This window comes from Thamnophis sirtalis, unplaced genomic scaffold (genome assembly GCF_051295495.1).
Source record: "Thamnophis sirtalis isolate CommonGarterSnake01/CBP01778 unplaced genomic scaffold, rThaSir2_p1.2 scaffold_9, whole genome shotgun sequence".
Lineage (NCBI taxonomy): Eukaryota > Metazoa > Chordata > Lepidosauria > Squamata > Natricidae > Thamnophis > Thamnophis sirtalis.
In genome coordinates this window covers 50858774-50875465 of record NW_028261389.1, presented here as the reverse complement: position 1 = coordinate 50875465, position 16692 = coordinate 50858774, and the positions used below count along the sequence as shown (strand labels likewise).

General features: G+C 46.8%; 1 protein-coding gene across 1 annotated transcript in view; it reads left to right on the top strand.

Annotated features, from left to right (window-relative positions):
• The window catches only part of LOC106551403 (monocarboxylate transporter 2-like), a 163926-nt gene that overhangs the window by 82555 nt on the left and 64679 nt on the right, over positions 1-16692 (top strand). The window contains exon 2 of the mRNA XM_087723536.1: positions 270-508. Within this exon, the coding sequence (XP_087579662.1) occupies positions 295-508 (214 nt within the window). The 5' untranslated portion in view covers positions 270-294. The remainder of the gene's footprint in view (positions 1-269; positions 509-16692) is intronic.

The window sequence follows — 16692 nt, the reverse complement described above, 5'->3', positions numbered from 1 at the left end:
AGACCTGCAAAAGTCACATCCTACTTAGGAAGGATTTTAGCAGTTGCCAAGATTCATCTAGTCCCACTCTTGAAGGCATCCTTGGCTATTATAGACAAATAGTTGTACTTAATCATAGAGTGATGGCAATTTAACAATAAATTGTTAGTTCATGTGTGGGAAATAACAGCTTTTTGAAATTAATAATATATTTAATTTCCAGTGACTAGGGGCTATAAAGGAAAACAGCTATTTAAAACACAATATCAACATTTTATTTCTTCCTACAGCATAGTTACAAGGAAAAAAAAAGAAATGCCACCTTCAACAACAGCACCACAATATGCTCCCCCTGATGGAGAATGGGGTTGGATCGTGGTCTTTGGAGCTTTCATCTCCATTGGATTTTCCTATGCATTCCCTAAAGCCATCACAGTGTTCTTCAAAGAGATACAAGAGATCTTTGGCACATCATACAGCCAGATAGCGTGGATATCATCAATCATGTTGGCTGTTATGTATGCAGGAGGTACCTGAAAACTTTTTTTTTGTCTGATAGGGTCAAAACAAAACAATTTTCTTATTAAATTTTCTGGCACACAACCCAAAGCCACTGAGCTATATGGCTCCATCACTCAAATGTTTTGGCTGGGTATCTCAAAAATAATTGCAAAATTTACCATCTAATCATAGTTTAAATATGACTGAAATATCTATTATCTGCATTTGTCTCACTTGCTTTGGGAAGTATGGTTTCTATTATACCATTGAAAGGCTCAATGTTGTCCTCAACTTGGAAAAAGAAAAATGCCTTGCTTTTAGACTGTAATCCTATACCCACTTAGCCAGAATTAATCTCTATTTATTGTAGAGAGTTGTTTATCAAATTGCTCTGTTTGGGAGAATAGCTGGTGCATTTTCCTACTCTTTTTCAACTCCATTAATAATTTCTTCAAGGGGAAAAAAAGGATGAAAAACATACGTGGAATGTTTTGTCTGGAAAAATAAATTTATAATCCAAATTTAATCCATGTAGTATATTTGTTAGAAAGAACCAAAATATCACAAAATATTGAACTGTGAACTTCTAAATTTGAACATATTGGTTTTGTTGGGCAAAGCAGATTAAAAAGGGGCTAACAAGAATGGAAATATCATGCATACAAGTTAATGTACAAATGGAGCTAGAATAGGATATCAGGATATAATTTAGGATATTTTAAAGTTCTTTGGGCAACAGTAAAAAAAAGCTATAGGAGTTCTTGGAATCTTTGTTTCAAGGAAGGAGATAGGACTCTAAGAGAAGGGCAGCCTATCATTAGATCTTGCATTCCACCTGTTTACCAGCCTTTTCCTCCACTAATCTTTACCTGGGAAGGTCTCCAAAACTGCTGTACTAAGGTAGAAGATCAGTATCCAATATTGTTTTCCATTCTCTAATGAAATCCCATTGTAGCTGAACTAATATACCACTTTATTTAATAATTTATATTGGCTGTGTAAATTAAATCTTGAGGATTCATTTTGATAATATCCACTTCACACAATAAACTGGGATTCCGATGAGTCCTTTGATTGTGGAGGACTGTGGAGATTATTAGAATGTTTTCATATCTCTTAAGATACCTAACATGTTGAAATACTAGGAGAGCTCTTCTTTGGAAATTCATATTATAGTGCAGACATTTGAACTCTCTGTTCAAAATAAATCACGCATCTCACAAATGAAATTTGAAGTACCTTCTACACTGTACATATAAAATAGGAATTGTAGCACAACTAAGCTGTGTAAAATTCTTCTGTTATCTTGCTGTAATCATATGATTTTAACTGCTAGCAGCAGGTAAGTTCACCAAAAGTAAACATTCTTTGAAGTTATAATTACCACAAAATAGCTTCCTGTGAAATAAAGCCATTAAACAATCATTGGCAGAAGATGAAATAGGTAAACTATTCAAATAATGAGAGTCATTCCTTTGTGTGTGTGTGTGTGGGGGGTCTTATCAAAATCTGATTGTTTAATTTCAACCATTTGATGTACTATAGCTTGGAACAAAGCAGGCAGCACATATGGTGCAAGATGCCTTATTTATGAGAAAGCAGGACAGATATATTGGAAATGTTGTGGGCACACTCTGTATTTCTTAATACTAATTAAGAGAACCTGAACCTGAAAAACATTTGAGATCTGACACACTCATTATGATTTAGTGCTGGGAAGTAAAAATCTAGCAGAGAATCTCCGCTTCAGGAGCATTCAACCTTCTGAGGTAATTAGCAGGCATCTGTGTTTCCGTAACAAGGTATTAACAGACCTTTCAATATTGGGGAAAAATGAAACTAATAAAAGACATCAAGTAAGGAGCTAAAGGAATATTAATTATGTTTATCACTTACTTCATAGTTAAAATAAATGCCATTAAATTACATCAGGCCATCTGGCAAATCCATATGGCCACCTAGATCATGGTTAATTCCAGCAAATAGGTCGAGCGTGGTGTTCACCCCTTCAAGGAAGCATAAACAAGTTGTGCTGAACTGCAATGAACAAGATTTGCATTCCTTGTGTTCTCTCTTTAGCTCTCTCTTGATGTGATCTCTCCATTCAGATCAAACTCTTTCAATAACAGGAATGTCCAGGAGTCTGTAGCTCAAAGGTGGGTTCCTACTGGTTTGGACCGGTTCGGCCAAATAGGTAGTGGCTTGGCGGCCTGGGTTGCTGGAACCAGCAGTGACCCAGGCCTGCCCCACCTCTGAACCAGTTCCCTGGTTGCTCATCCCACCCACCAGCCCCACCCAGTCACTCCTCACTCCTGCGCCCCAAATGAACTGCCTCCTCCTGCCTACAGGTAAGTCTCGCTAGCCCCATCCCCAGAGCTTGCTGCACCCCCCACCCTCCACCGGGCTCTCAATCTTACCTTCCCCCACCCCTTCCAGGATCCCCACCAGCCCTGTTTTGGCTCCCAGGAGGGTTGAGGCAGGCCTGCTAGGCCCAAAATATGACGTGGGGGGAGGCACCCATTTTCGGTCCCAGGAGGCTTCAGGGAGGCCTGATAGGCCCAAAATAGGGCATGGGGAGGTGCCCAGCAAGCCTCCCTGCAGCCCCCTGGGAGCAAAAATGAGAGAAAGAAAGAAATCCTCACAGTTTGGGGATCCCCAAGTGCATGGAGCAGCTCTGCTGGCTGGAGAATTGTGGGAGTTGAAATCTTAAAGTTGCCAAGTTTGCCAACCTCTGCCATGGAGCTTGAGTTAAAAGCTTATTGAAAGTGCTACTAGCTCTTCTTGCTCAGGCTAAGCTAATCAATAGTGGAGCGCTAAGAATGTCAGATGATCAATGGGCATGTTCGAAACGTCTGGCTTTTCTTCCTACTACCAAAGACCTTCTGGGGTTCTTCACAGGAAGGGAGAAAGGAAGGGAGGGAGGAAGAAAGGAAGGAAGGGAGAAAGAGGAAAGGGAAAGGAAAGTGAATGAGATATGGATGGATGGATGGATGGATGGATGGATGGATGGATGGATAGAGAGGGAGGGAGAGAGAGAGAGAAAGGAGAGGAAGGAAGGAATACAAACCTGGCACTAGACACAGCTTCAGAGGATGCTTTGAAACAGCACAGCAACCCAGAGCTGGAAAGGACCTCAGAGGTCATCTAGTTCAACCCTCTGCTCCAGCAGACCTTATATCATCTTGTTTATTTTGGTGCCTCTAACACAGAGGAGAAATTCCCAGAAATCTCCAGGCATTGCCAACCTCTCCCCTCTAATAAAACAAACCTAGAGCAAAAACTTCATGCAGTATTAAAAAGAATAAAAAAGGGGGCTGCTGTGTGTTATTTAATAAACTGCTAAATTGGTAAAATGGATGGCTAAATTAGCCAGGCCCACCCAGTCATATGACTACCAAGCCTCTCCCACCCAGTCACATGATCGCAAAGCCACTCCCACTGGTCACATGACCACCAAGCCACTCCCACCTGGTACTTTATTCTGGTTAAGCTAAGAGATGCTGCCACTTCAGTAGAATGCTTTATTAACTTGCTAAACACATGTAACAACAACAACTGACAGAGAACGCCTGACAGCTATTTATATGACTGCTGTCAGGCTGGCAGCCAATCCGGGGGCTGCAATTCCTGTGCCTGTAAACAGGTGCGTCTCAGCCAATTAGAACAGACCCAGACCTTTTACCTGGCGCTGGTCATAACTCTGAGGACTTGACACTCCTCCCCGGACCGCGCACACGTAGTCTGATAGATAGGTGGGGCAATGGCGGACCCGGCCAGACCTACGCAGTTCCAGAGTGGTCATCGTCATCAGGGGAGCGTCACTGCTCACCGGCGGCTGAATGAACTGGTTGGGAAGAACATCAGTTGAAGACTCTGCCCCCGAGGCATGGCTTCTACCCACAGGTAAGTGTGCCGTTGAGATCGCATTGGGCATAGGTGGAGGTGTAGTTGTCTGTGGTGATAAGTTTTGCTGGCAGGTGGCATGAGGTAGTGGCTCGGCGTCATCTTGGCCCAGGAAACAGTGATCGTCCTCGGGAGCACGGTGGCGTAAATGATTTACATGCTGCCATCATTATCGTCCCTCTTCAAGTTGGACCCTATAGGAACAGGGTTCAGTTACTTGAGTTACCCAACCTGGTAGCCACCTAGGGTCACCCGTAAAACTCTGTGCAAAAACCTGGTCCCCAGTGTGGAAGGATCTGGGTACCCCGGAAACCCTATGGAGGCTGTCCGCTGCATAATGAGGGTGTAACCTATCTAGGGTAGTGCGAAGCCGGCGGCCCATTAGAATCTCAGCCGGACTTTTGCCTGTGGCTTGGCACGGGGTAGTGTGTTGAGCCATAAGGAAAGTAGCAATCCTTGCAGGCCAACTACCATGGTCCAGCCGGCTTAATGCCTCCTTTACTGAGCGAATGGCCCGTTCTGCTAAACCGTTCCCCGCAGGGTGCCATGAAAATGATGTCCAGGAAGGCAAGATAGGTTTGGAAGGTGGCGAAGGCAAATTGAGGCCAATTATCAGATACCACCGTATCCGGTAGGCTGTGCTGGCAAACAACTTTGTCAGCACCTGCACAGTGGCTTCAGCAGAGGTGGATGACATAGGAAAAATTTCAATCCATTTGGATAATGCATCCACTACTACTAAATAAATGTGTCCCCCTATTGGTCCAGTGAAATCCAAATGGATCCATGACCATGGACTCCTGGGAATGTCCCAATCTCGTACTGGGGCCACTGGAGTGGCGGGCCGGGACTGCTGATAAGAACGTCATTGTTGCACCCAGTTAGCAATATCACCACCCATCTCCTCAGGGTCAAAGGAATGTGCCGCGCCTTGAGGCAGCTCAGTGCCACCTGGGGATCTAGATTTAGGGAAATAGGGGTGCCCTTATATTCACCTAAAGAACTGTTGAATACATCGGCAAACTCTTGCATTAAGCCAGCATACTCATCCCCTGGGTTAACAGAGTGGATTCCCTCGATAGACAACCCTAAAGCCTGGAACCAATCAAGCCCCAAAAGAGAAGCTAAAGGCTTAGCCACCACTATTAAAGGAAGACAGCCCTTGAATTGGCCATACTGGACAGCAAAGTGCCCACAGCCAATAGTTGGAATAGGGGTACCCTGATAACATTTCAGGCAGCAAGGCAAGCCACAAGCTCGTCTCATTTGACAGACGGCATGAGCCTCTGGAGTGTGTCCCAGGAGATGAGGGACTTAGCGGACCCGGTGTCCAACTCCATCTTACAGTCTTGTCCTTCAATCGTGACAATAGCAATAGCAATAGCAATAGCAGTAGACTTATATACCGCTTCATAGGCCTTTCAGGCCTCTCTAAGCGGTTTACAGAGAGTCAGCATATTGCCCCCAACAATCTGGGTCCTCATTTTACCCACCTCGGAAGGATGGAAGGCTGAGTCAACCCTGAGCCGGTGAGATTTGAACCGCTGACCTGCTGATCTAGCAGTAGCCTGCAGTGCTGCATTTAACCACTGCACCACCTTGGCTCCACCTCACTTGGTGACAGTGAGGTGAATTTTCACCCGGCTCAGGTGATTGATTGTGGCTGAACTTAGACTTAGACTTAGACTTAGAAGTTTATTTATATGCCGCCCTTTTCCCTGGGGGGACTCAGGGCGGCTTACAACTCGAAGGGGGGGGGGAAACAAACATTTAACACGTAGGACAGTACGTCATTAAAAAACACAGCATTCATACCATTCGGGTGGGTTACAGTCTTTAGCCCCAGGCCTGACGGGATAGCCAGATTTTGAGGGCTGTGCGGAAGGTCTGGAGGGTGGTGAGGGTACGAATCTCCACGGGGAGATCGTTCCATAGGGTCGGAGCTGCCACCGAGAAGGCTCTCCTCCGCGTGGTTGCCAGTCGACATTGACTGGCAGTTGGGACTCGGAGGAGGCCTAATCTATGGGATCTAATAGGTCGAGTGGAGGTGATTGGCAGTAGGCGGTCTCTCAAGTACCCAGATCCACTACCATGAAGGGCTTTATGGGTGACAAGTAGTACCTTTGCGGCGTTGTCGCCACACTGGTGGGCTGCTCATGTGTCCTTGCCTAATCAAAAGGAAAACACCAGACGAAATTCCTTGGGATGAGCAAAAGCCTTGAATGGTCATCGAAGGGCTCTTTTATTAGAAAAAGTTAGTTACAGCGTCATCAAAAAGGAGCGTATCAAAAGGCATATATAATCACACATGGCACAAGTAAACTAATGAAAAGTTCACAGCATTCTACAAATAAACCAATAGAAAATCACATCATGGCAAAGGGTGGGCAAAGGGGGAACAGAAGATTACAAGCTGCATGGCATTGGGAGGGGGAGAGAGGGAATAGAAAGTTATAGCACAGCATAGGGGGGAGAAAGGGCATGTGTGGGAGTAGCTGGCTCACATAGTTCTTGTTACATGAGGCTGCATAGTGAGTTATGACCGTTAGGCCAGAAAGATGTTTCTGGTGCGATGTTTTTGCATCCCTGTGTATGTGTGTTTCAGACAGCAGAAACTGCCCTGCACGCAAACACCCAGAATGAATTCCAACATCTCCTATATTTTTGTTTTTAAAAGGCAGCGTCTCCCTCTTCGTCGCTGGGCATGTGGAAGGGATCTTTCCCCATGAAAGGGGTTGACTGTTCATGTAACTCCATGTGGTTGACAATGTGAATTTTCTTCTGTGGAGCCAAGCTAGAGAGTATATTCTTGCACATGGTTAATAAAGAGGGTACACATTGAATACAGCAGCACAACAGTATCAGCAAAGCAACAAGGGTTATAATGGTCTTGACAGTATTTCCCAACCAGCTAAAATTAGGTAGCCAAGAGGTCAGCCAATCCCACAAGGAGTCCGAGGCCTTATATGTCTGTCTAACTGTTTGAACAATATCATGTAATTTTTCCATACTGGTTTCAATTTCTCCGGACTGGTTCAAATAATGACAACAGGTAGCATTCAACCAAACACATAGGCCTCCTTCCTTGTTTAACAAGTAATCCAGAGCTAATCTATGTTGAGTTAAAATTCCAGCTAAAGAGTCAACTTCTGCCTGCAGGGCTTGTAGCCCAAATATCATGGTGTTAGCTAGGGTTTCCATTTGAGCAGATAAGATACGCAGTTGTTTAACGTTCCATGCGACACCCAAGAGTGGTAGGGTGGAGGGTGCTCTGCCCTGTTCTCCAGGTCAGAGACAGAGACAGCCTCAAGCTGTGGTTCCTGCTGGTTGGTCATGGTCAGGCGGCTTCTGTGTTTGTGTAGGTGGTTGTGTAGGTGGTTTGGGCAAATATGGTCTTACGTGCCGTCCTGGGATCCAAAGAACCTTGTCTTTCAGTTGGATTGCAGCGTAGCCCCTTCCCCAGGTAATCAGGTCAGCAGGTCCTCGCCACGTCAGGTCAGGCAAGCAGCGATAGTAGACAGGTGGTCGAAGAGTGTCAGCAGAAGATGGAGCTGCGAAATGACGAGTTGCTGCTGAGGAAGGCGGCTGACCGGTGAGATTTAAAAAGTTTAATGTATAGAGACAAAGACTAAGAATGTTTTGCAAAGCTGGGAGGCTAGGGGGCGCTTTCCCCTGTGTTTCAATGTAGCGATCAAGGGCATGCTTAAGAGTCTGATTAGCGCGCTCAACCATTGCCTGTCCTTGGCTGTTATATGGAATGCCGAATTTGTGCACAATGTCCCATTGGTTACAAAAAGCAGCAAAGGCTGCACTGATGTAAGCGGGCCCATTGATGCGAAGGTTCGAATGCAGTGGTTGATAACATGTTTTGTGGCTTCCCCCCTTTGTGGGGTAGCAAACAAGAAGCCAGAGAATGTATCTATGATTACATGTAGATACTTCCAAGGAGCAAAGGATGGATATTGAGTCACATCCATTTGCCAAATTTGGCAACATTCTGTCCCTCTGGGATTAACTCCCATAGGGAGGGAATGTGCTTGCTGACTACAATTGGGGCATTGTTGAATGATTGCTGATGCCCCCGCCGACGTAAGGCCAAATTGTTTTATGAGCGCTTTTTTATTCTGATGAAAGTAAGAGTAGCTATCCCAAGGTGTGATAGCAGAACATTGACATGGGGTGGGGGGGCTGATGCCGCAGCGTCAGCAACATCATTGCCCTCCTGGAGAGGCCCAGGGAAGGGCTGATGGCTTTGAATGTGGGAAACATGGAAAAAATGGGTGCGGGCAGAAATTAACTTTTGCAAAGATAAAAAGAGTGAGAGTAATTGTGGTTCCAATGTGGGAGAAAGATAGGCCTCATAGATTGATTTCACAATCTGAGTTACATAGAGGCTATCCAAAATCAAGTTAAAGGGTGTATTTGGAAAAGTGGAAAAAGCCAAAATAGAGGCAGCAAGCTCCGCACGCTGAGCGGAAGTCTGCGGGGGGGGGGGGTGGGTAATTTTTGTGCACCACCGACCACTCTCCTGCCAGGCACAAGCACCATAGGTTTTGCTTCCGTCAGCAAAAATAGTCATGGCCTGAGGAAGTGGGAGAGGGGAATATGGAGTGTGCCATTGCAGGGGAACAAAAGAGCCAGTCTAGGGTCGGGAGGTGCATGGCAAGAAATCTCACCTGGCCAGTCAGCAAGTGCGAATTGAAGGTTTTCCAAGTTAGCAAATAAAGTCTCCCAAGTTGATAAAGAACAAGGGACAAAAATCGTGGAAGGTTCAATTCCGGCCAACAACTTTGTTCTGACACGGGCTTTTGTAATTAGAGCTGCAAAAAGTGCAGGTTTCTGAGAAATAGTGGACTTTGGGGTGTGAGACAAGTGTACTCATTCAATAATTAATAATTTTGAAGTTTTTTGCACCACGGCTCCTGTTGGGAGCCCAAGAGTGTTACATATAATGAAAGCTAAGGGGGTGCTATCCTGAAGATCAGTGGTCCCCAACCTTTTTATCGCCGCGGACCAGTCAGCCTTTGATAATTTTACCGTGGCCCGCTGAGCGCGCGCAGGGGTGGGGGGCGTTGTTCGCGACCCTGCGCCCCTGCCTGCCCACCCCCTCCGCCCACAGGGCTCCCGCGAAGCGGTTCTGGGCACTAGCCCAGAGGGCGGTCATTGGTCGGCGTCCTTCAGAGGTGCGGGGAAAGGTGCATGAGCCTGTTCAGGGTGTCCAAGTTCTGGCACGCCGAGGCCAAAGTGGCCCGCAAGGAGGTGGGTGGGCGGGCATGGTCGTCAGCCGTGCTTACCTCCGGATCGTCTCCCCAGTGAACCGCCGCCCCCACCTGCCGGGACGGGCGGCGGTTCCCTCCTCGCCCCCTCCCCACGGTGGGCTCCATGGGGAGGAAGGGAGCGGCTCTGCCCTCGGCCTCTCGGCGATCCCACTGAAGAGGAACGCCGGCGCTTCCGGAGGCCCGCCCGGCTGCCGGCTGAGCCGTGCTCGCGTGGGTGCCTCCCGAGACACGGTCAGGCCTCGCCCAGGGGAGCCGCGGCCGCCCTCCCGGCTACTTCTTGGCCGCGGGGCAGCTCCGACGAGCCGAAGGGAAGTCGCCGGGACTGCATCCGGGGAAGCCTCGCCCTGCAAATTAGCCAGTCGGGGGGCGAGCAAGGCGGCTTCCCCAAGAGCCCCTCGCTGCGATGAGGCTGGCTGGGCTGGGACCGTATGCCCGCTGCCAACTGGGCTGGGGCCGCTCGGCAGGTGCCTTGTCGCTTTCGCTGCAGCCGGAAAGCAGAGCTGCCGGGGTTCGCAGGCCATGCAGCAGCGGGGGATGCGCCGAGCATCGCATGTGGCGAAGCCGGAGCCCTGGCTAGGGAGGGCGGGTTAGCCCTCCTCTCGGCGCCGGAAAAAGCTTCGAAGAGCCTCTTCAAGCGGAGCCGCCTTGGCCGCTGAAGCTTCCGGCTGCAGAGGAAGCGCCCGAAGGGCTGTTTCTGCGAGGCTCCCGTTCTCTGCGTTGACGCCTGTTTTGTTCTCGGGGCTTCCGTTTCCCCGCAGCGGGGCCGCCTGGGACAGCAAACACCCGGCTTCCGCGGCCCGGTGCCAGGTACTCCACGGCCCGGCACCGGTCCGCAGACCGGGGGTTGGGGACCACTGCTGAAGATGATCCACCCAAATTTGAGCAAGGGCCTCATTTACCTCCTTTAAAACTTGCTGATGTGTTTCATCTAATTTAATAACATCTGCAGGGTTTTTGCCCATTGTTAATGCAGAAAACAACGGAGCCAATTGAGGGGTTGTGAGCCCCATATATGGGCGTGCCCAGTTAATGGAGCCCAAATATTGCTGTAACTGTACTAATGTGGGAGTGTGTGGCAAGTCCAATTTTGGCATTGCAGGTGCAGCATGAGAAGCCAAAAGCTTGTGACCCAGGTACGAAAAAGGTTGTGCTGTTTGAACTTTTTCTGGAGCTATGTGTAGGCCATTTTTATGGAGAAGGTTAGTCAAAAAAGGTAATGTTGCCAAAACTGTACCTGGGGGCCCACATGCCGCTACTAAGATATCATCCATATAGTGGTAAATTAAAAAGTGAGGGTGTGCCGTCCGATACGGCTGCAAAGTTTTATCTACAAAATATTGACACATGGTGGTCCATTGAAAGCGAGAAGCAGGTTTGGAATTGTTAAATTCTGGGACAGTCTTTCTCATGGAGTGGTATAGAAAAAAAGGCATCTTTTAAATCAATGATCATGAGATCGCATTCTTGGGGGATCAAATTTGGATTGCGGAGGCCACACTGCAGCGCTCCCATGGGCTGGAGAATTTTATTAACAGCCCGCAAATCATGCAAAAAACGCCATTTACCAGATTTCTTTTTTATAACAAACACAGGGGTATTGTAAGGGCTGTGGGATATCTCTTTCCTCTCTTCTCTCTCTGTCTCTCTCATCCTCTTTCTCTTTGTCTCTCTTCACTTTCTCTTTCCCTCTTTTCCATTCTTCTGTTCTTCTCCCCTCTTTTATCACTTACTCTTTACTCTCTACTGCCCAACCTGTCCCCATACTTTTCTTTGATTAATCATGTTTGCAATAATTTACCTACTTTCCTAGTTTCCTTACTGGAGCCCTCGCTCCCTCAAACACACACACACACACACTCATGCACGCACAAAACCATTTTTCTCCATTCCAATTCAGATCCTATGAATCAATTGCTCTGTGAAACATCTGTGAAAAAGATTCAGGTGCTTCAGGCAGGAAAATGTCATCAAAGCAACAGAAGAGAAATCAGAAGAGTCAGTAAGAAAGGGAGTAGCAAGAACTCCTTGAGACATGAAATCACGATGAGGAAAGACTAAGAGAGGCATCGTAGGGGGTAATGAAAGAGAGGTAGCTGGGATCACTGGAAGAAAATAGGAAGAGCCAGGCATTGGAGCATCTATAGGTTCACTTGCCAAGAGATTGAAATAAGAAGGAAGATAAGAAGCAGCCTTTTGTGTGGGGCTGGCTGAATGCCCCAGGATTAGTTTCCCGACTGTGAGTCAGGTTTAGGCATGGTGTTTGTGTGACATTGATTTGCCCAATGAAGTCCCCTTTTGCAACGAGGACAGACAGTTTTTGGCTTTGGTGGGCGAGAGCCTGCAACAGCGGCCCCACCCCCGGGTGCACGGCACTGAGAGCGAAAATGGCCAGGCTTCCCACAATTGAAACAGTTGCCTGATTTTGGATTATTTCAGTAAGCTCCCTGAATGGCCATGGTCAAAGTTTCCATGTTATAGGCATTAGTGCCAACCACCCGACAAGCCTTCAGGTAGTCGGCAATGGTGGCATCAGGTTTGCTCACAAGAGGGTGCAGAATCTTTTGACAATCCGAATTAGCATGTTCATAAGCCAATTTCATGAGCAATTCATTTTGAGCATCAACATTTTCAATTTGACGTGCCAACGCCTTTTGCAGGTCATCGACAAAGTCAGAGTATGCCTGATTTGAGCCCTGTATAATTTTAGAAAAAGATTTAAGGGGGGCGGATGATGCCTCATCCACCTTTTTCAGGGCTGCCACAGCTGCTTGAGAAATTATGGTAAAAGCAGCCGCTGGAGAGGTAACCTGCTGTTGAGCCGTGAGAAAGGCACCTGTGCCATACAAATGGGCATCGGTCACAAGAGCAGGTAAACCCCTGTGAATGGCTTTTTGAATTTCATGAGCATATTGAGACGACCAAATAGAAAGTTGGGAAGGGGTCATCAGCATACCACACAACAGTTTCCAGTCTTCTAAAGTCATAGTGTAAGTATTAGCTGTGGTTTGAAACATCGCTTGTGCATACGGAGAGGTGATCCCATACGAGGAGACAGCAGACTTAAGGTCTCTGAGAACCTTGTAAGGGATGGGGACATAATTTGGAATATTTTGGCCCGGATTGTTTGGGTCTGGAATCATTTCAATTGGAAAACAGGCAGAAGCGTCCTCTAAAGGGATGTCCCCTTTTTGAAAACCTTCCCTTACAGCTGCAGCTATGGCACCCTCACAAAAGGGTGTCACAGAAGAAGCCAGTGGTGTTTCTGAATGCTGAGGAGCTTCAGGGGCTGAGGGTGACAGAGGCATGCACACAAGGGAGGAGGAAGCCTTGGATTCAGAGTGTGAATTTAGTGAAGAGGTTTCCAAATATGGTGGGGGGGAGTCTGGTCCCCCCATCACGGCTTGTTCATGAACTTTTAAACATTCCATGACGATCCGCCAAGTGGAAAGTATTTTCCCTGGTGCCCTTGGAGGGTCATGGAAATACTTCCCTAATTTTTCCCAAGTGGCTGTTCGAATTGAGCCCTTCTCAGGATATGTGGGACAATTTTGATAAATGTACCTGAGAAGGTTAGTAAGATCTTTTTTCGAAGGGATGGGGAGAAAGTTCCCATTGTTTTTTAAGATTAATATTGAGGTTTTGGCCAATTCTCTAAGTTCATGGAGGTGCGCAACCTGAGGCTTAGAGAATTCTGCCCCCATAACTCACGATTCTGGGAGGATGCTCCATCTGCGATGGCCGGTCCTGGTATGCAAGGGGCGTTCCTTCGCCGGTAAGCAATGGGGGTGCCAAATGAGACGTATGAGGCGACGTGCTTGATCAGCAAGATCACGTCGGGGTCACCAGTTGCGGCGTTGTCGCCACACTGGTGGGCTGCTCATGTGTCCTTGCCTAATCAAAAGGAAAACACCAGATGAAATTCCTTGGGATGAGCAAAAGCCTTGAATGGTCATCGAAGGGCTCTTTTATTAGAAAAAGTTAGTTACAGCGTCATCAAAAAGGAGCGTATCAAAAGGCATATATAATCACACATGGCACAAGTAAACTAATGAAAAGTTCACAGCATTCTACAAATAAACCAATAGAAAATCACATCATGACAAAGGGTGGGCAAAGGGGGAACAGAAGATTACAAGCTGCATGGCATTGGGAGGGGGAGAGAGGGAATAGAAAGTTATAGCACAGCATAGGGGGGAGAAAGGGCATGTGTGGGAGTAGCTGGCTCACATAGTTCTTGTTACATGAGGCTGCATAGTGAGTTATGACCGTTAGGCCAGAAAGATGTTTCTGGTGCGATGTTTTTGCATCCCTGTGTATGTGTGTTTCAGACAGCAGAAACTGCCCTGCACGCAAACACCCAGAATGAATTCCAACACACCTTGAAGCGTACCCGGAGATCGACAGGTAGCCAATGCAGCTCGCGGAGGATAGGTGTTATGTGGGTGAAGCGAGGTGCACCCATAATCGCTCGCGCGACCACATTCTGGACTAGCTGAAGTCGCCGAATACTCTTCAAGGGCAGCCCCATGTAGAGCACATTGCAGTACTCCAGCCTAGAGGTCACAAGGGCACGAGTGACTGTTGTGAGAGCCTCCCGGTTCAGGTAGGGGCGCAACTGGTGCACCAGGCGAACCTGGGCAAATGCCCCCCTGGTCACAGCTGACAAATGGTGTTCAAAAGTCAGCTGTGGGTCCAGGAGGACTCCCAAGTTGCAGACCCTGTCTGAGGGGCGTAGTGTTTGACCCCCCAGCCTGAGAGATGGAATACTTGCCGAACTGACAGACCACTCGTCAAAAATACTTTCCTTGTCAGAGACAGTGAAACAGTCATCGTGGGCTGAGTAGACTCTTTTGCGGCAGTGGCCCCCTGCCTTGTCCACCGAGGGGTTGGGACATGGTAATGGTGCTCTGCATATGGAGGCTAAGTGTCCCTTTTTCTCGCAGCGGCGGCACACTGCTGATTTAAATTTACATTGGGAATGGAGATGTTTCCCCCCACAGCTGAGGCAGTTCTTCCCCGTGGCACCGACGTGATTTGGCTTCTGTCCTGCTGCCCTGAGATGACTGATCTCCTCATTGCCCTCAGAGTCCAGGTCATTGTCCCCATCTTGATGATGGACTGAGGACGGCTTGGAAATGGTAGCATTGTTTTGTTGATATTTCTGGAGGACAGACGTGGTGCACTCTGCCATTTCCGATGCCCAAGCTTCACCCACGGCCAGGGTTAGAGACAGTTCAGTCCTGGCTAATAACTTCTGTTGGAGTTGCATATCACGGACTCCATAAATAAATTGCTCAAGCAATGCTTCTTCCAGATCTGTGAACTCTCAATGGACAGCCGATGCCCTCAGAGACGTGATATATTGATTACCCGGTCTGATCGTCTCTCTGCAGGCATTGGTGAAAAGCGTGTTGCCCGGCAAAACGGGATGGTGAGGGGGCATAGTGCCCTTTCAGCTTGGTCAACAGAATGTCCCAGTGCACAGCATGGACAGGGGTAGGCGCGACCAGAGCACAAGCCACACGAGCTTAAAAAGAAACCCCTCTTTCTATCAGGTGACAATTCCACCAAATCTTGCACTTGGAGGAAACACTCAAAATGCTCTAGAAAAGCATCCCACGATTCCCGTTCAGGGCAATATTCGGTGAACATGCGCATGGTCGAGAAATTCACCACCCACATTGCCAGTACTTTATTCTGGTTAAGATAAGACAGATGCTGCCGCTTCAGTAGAATGTTTTATTAACTCGCTAAACACATGTAACAGCAACAACTGACAGGGAACGCCTGACAGCTATTTATATGACTGCTTACAGGCTGGCAGCCAGTCCGGGGGCTGCAATCCCTGCGCCTGTAAACAGGCGCATCACAGCCAATCAGAACAGACCCAGACCTTTCTGCCTGATGCCGGTCGTAACTCTGAGGACTTGACACCTGGTCACATGACTGCCAAGCCACACCAATAAAATAAGCCATGACCACAGAACCAGTAGTAAAAAATTTGAAACATACCACTGCTGTAGCTGTTCAAGCAATGTGCATCTCTGAGCTTTCTTTTGGCATAAATGTGGAATATATTGATTTGATATGTTGTAAAACAAAATAAAGCCCAAGGATGTAGGCAAACAATAGTATTTGGAGTTCAGTACTCAGGTTTAGTCCCAAAGAATCCTTCATTCTGCAAAGGAATAGTTAAGACTCCATGGAAACTCCTTGTTCTTTAGCCTGAAAAGTGCAGTTGATAACTCTGAGTCATTTTACAAATTGAAATTTAAAAACCCATTGAGTTTGTTTTATGAGAAATTTAGATGTCACATATACAGAGAGTTCTCAACATGCAACCATTTGTTTAGTGGCCATTTGAAGTTGTAATGGCATTGAAAAAAGGGAACTTAGAACATTTTTCACACTTACAATCGCTGCAGCATTCCCATGATCACATAATCAAAATGTGAATAACCAGTTCATATTTATGACAGTTGCAATGTTCTGCAATGTTTTGTGACCTTTTGACAAGAAAGTGGAAGCCCAATTCACTTAACAATCATGTTACTAACTTAACTGCAGTGAATCACTTAACAACTGTGGCAAGAAAAGTTGTAAAATGGGGCAAAATTCACTTAACAACTGAGTCATTAACAATAACAATTTGGAGCTAAATTGTACTTGTAAATCAAGGACTACTTGTACAATTTGACCTCTTAAGTGCTCTTTAATATTTTATTTCCCTACTATCTTTAAATTCTGCATGATTCTGACATGACATATGGAAAAGTAACTTTCTTTATACATCTCCTTAGTGACTGTATCATTTCACCATAAAATCAGTGCCCTTAATGAAATGTGAAGTATAGGAATTCAGTGACAGCTTGGTCACTTCATGCATATATGATCATCGTATTAGTTTAATGATAAGTCAAAAGGAAACCTGTTTTGCTGCTATTTTCTGCATCATTAACTTCAACACATTGATTATTCTTGTGAGCTGGATAGTGATTTATCAAGATAGAAAAAATAAAGCCACTATTTA